The following is a 2,098-nucleotide window of genomic DNA, read 5'->3' as shown; positions in this document are numbered from 1 at the left end:
TTTTTTTTTTTGAGATAAGCGTGGAAACCCTCCTATGAACGAGCACATTGGCTCCCCCATAGAAGGTAAGACCTCGAGTAATCAAGCTCCCCGAGCGCGAGACCTGGTACCGGGTGAATTGCGCATTATACACAACCTCTAGTCACACTTCCTTTTTGAACAATTTGGCATAGCCAAGAATTAAACCCGGTTAGTGTGCTTCATTGGGCAACACGGTGGCCACTCACGGAAAAAAATCTATATTTTGGGCATCAAAAAGTTTTGTACTGTCTAAAGTAACTTTTTAACATTCTGATAAATACGTTTTCTAAAAATAAAAAATTGCTCATATGATATTAATTCACGAAAAACTTAGTAAATCAAGTGACGTGCACTAGAAGTAAAATAGAACTTAGGATTCATGTAAATAATTAAGTAGCTGAACCAAGTAAGGTTCAATGAATACTGATCCTCATTGGTAGGTTAATTCATTTTGTTAATATATCTGGTATTAAAAGGAGCTCAGGGCCGGTCCTAAATAGATTATTTTGATAATCGATTTCCTAATTTACATAACAAACATGAAGGTTGCAAAAATCATAAGTTCTCGGTCAGGACTTTCAAGAGAATAATCAGCTACTCGGGTAGCAATTAGATGTTGACTAAGTTAGTAATACTGAGTAATACCTGTTGACCAAGGGTTACCGATTTAGACTGATTAATCCGAGTAATATCAAAATCATGACTCAAACACATAAATGCTTATGGTTTATCTTGAAAAAAAAAAACATATTATATTTTCTTTTGAAGAAGACTAGCTTTCAGTCTTGGTATCTCACACACATTCATCTAATATTTCTCCATGACTTTCCCTCAAGAAAAGGTAATTATTTTATAACTGTTGGTTCACATCCGAAACCTAAAAGCTAAGGTACCTTTTAGTCCACATCCTTTTAATGTAAGTGAAAGAATACACATCATCCACATGCATACAACAACTAGATGAAATCACACATTATATAGTAAACAACCAACGCATAACATCTTTAACCATCACAACTCAAATACTTCAAATTTAAACAACACAATTTCGTTATGGCACCAGACAGAGATACTTTATTGGCTTCCTATAATAATTTGGCTAAAAGTAAGCCAAACAACATTCAAAAGCCTTCAAGGTTATCAATGGACACCTTACAAAGAACGATATCCGATATATCTTACGAGCTAAGTAAAGAAGTAGACGATGAAGTTGCGGATCACTTAAAACTTCCTCCTATTTCAGAAGTCGAAGATGCAAAATGCGAGTGTTGTGGCATGTCCGAAGAGTGCACCCCAGAGTACATAGCTCGAGTGCGTGAAAAGTTTCTAGGAAAGTTGATATGCGGTTTATGTTCCGAAGCTGTGAAGGAAGAAAAGGCAAAAAGTGGAGGGAATATAGAAGAAGCACTTAGTGAACATACTAGGGTTTGTGTGAGGTTTAATCGGTTTGATAGGACCAATCCTGTTTTGTTTCAAGCTAACGCGATGAAGGAGATGTTGAAAAAGAGTAATGTAAATAGGGCTAAATCTCTTAGTCCTAGAGATCAAAAGAGAGGTTATGGTAATAATGTTAACATGAAAGGTGGTCTTACTAGGAGTTCGAGTTGCATACCTTCGATTACAAGAGAGATGAGCGATCGAAAAGTTGTTGATTGAGCAACCAAAATGTGACAGTTTCATAATACAAACTCCTTTAGTATTCACTAGTGATATCTTTATTTTGTGTACATCTTCAAGTCTCTAATTAAACACTTCTTGTATAGACAGTAACTTCTTGTTTAGATGTTAACTTAAGAAATATATATAAATATAATAAACTTTCTTCTTGTTTAGATGTATATAAGTGAGAATTCTATCTATGACATGTTATCTTCAATGTTTGGTTTACTTGTTCATGAATGTATATATCTTCATTGCATATCAATCTATCGTGCTATATTAATATTAATATTTAATGAGTTCATAGATCATATAAATTTCAATCAACTCATAAAAATAAATAATGAACTCATAGATCAACTGTGTCAGGTCAAAAAGGCGTAAATATAAAATAAGTGTCTTTTTGACTCGGCAGAAA

General features: G+C 34.1%; 1 protein-coding gene across 1 annotated transcript; it reads left to right on the top strand.

The window, feature by feature from the left end:
• The first annotated feature begins 1,041 nt into the window (after window positions 1–1,041).
• On the top strand, window positions 1,042–1,809 carry LOC139877712 (uncharacterized). The gene has a single exon (XM_071865138.1). The coding sequence runs from the start codon at window positions 1,075–1,077 to the stop codon at window positions 1,675–1,677; it is 603 nt and encodes a 200-aa protein (XP_071721239.1). The 5' UTR covers window positions 1,042–1,074; the 3' UTR covers window positions 1,678–1,809.
• Window positions 1,810–2,098: the final 289 nt, after the last annotated feature.

Source organism: Rutidosis leptorrhynchoides, chromosome 11 (assembly GCF_046630445.1).
Source record: "Rutidosis leptorrhynchoides isolate AG116_Rl617_1_P2 chromosome 11, CSIRO_AGI_Rlap_v1, whole genome shotgun sequence".
In the NCBI taxonomy this organism is placed as follows: Eukaryota; Viridiplantae; Streptophyta; class Magnoliopsida; order Asterales; family Asteraceae; genus Rutidosis; species Rutidosis leptorrhynchoides.
Note: the sequence above shows the minus strand (reverse complement) of the source record. Positions and strands in the feature narration are given on the sequence as shown.

What these genes read in the sequence shown, in the direction of transcription:
- LOC139877712 (XM_071865138.1), top strand. Translation starts at nt 1,075, where the DNA reads ATGGCACCAGACAGAGATACTTTATTGGCTTCCTATAATAATTTGGCT.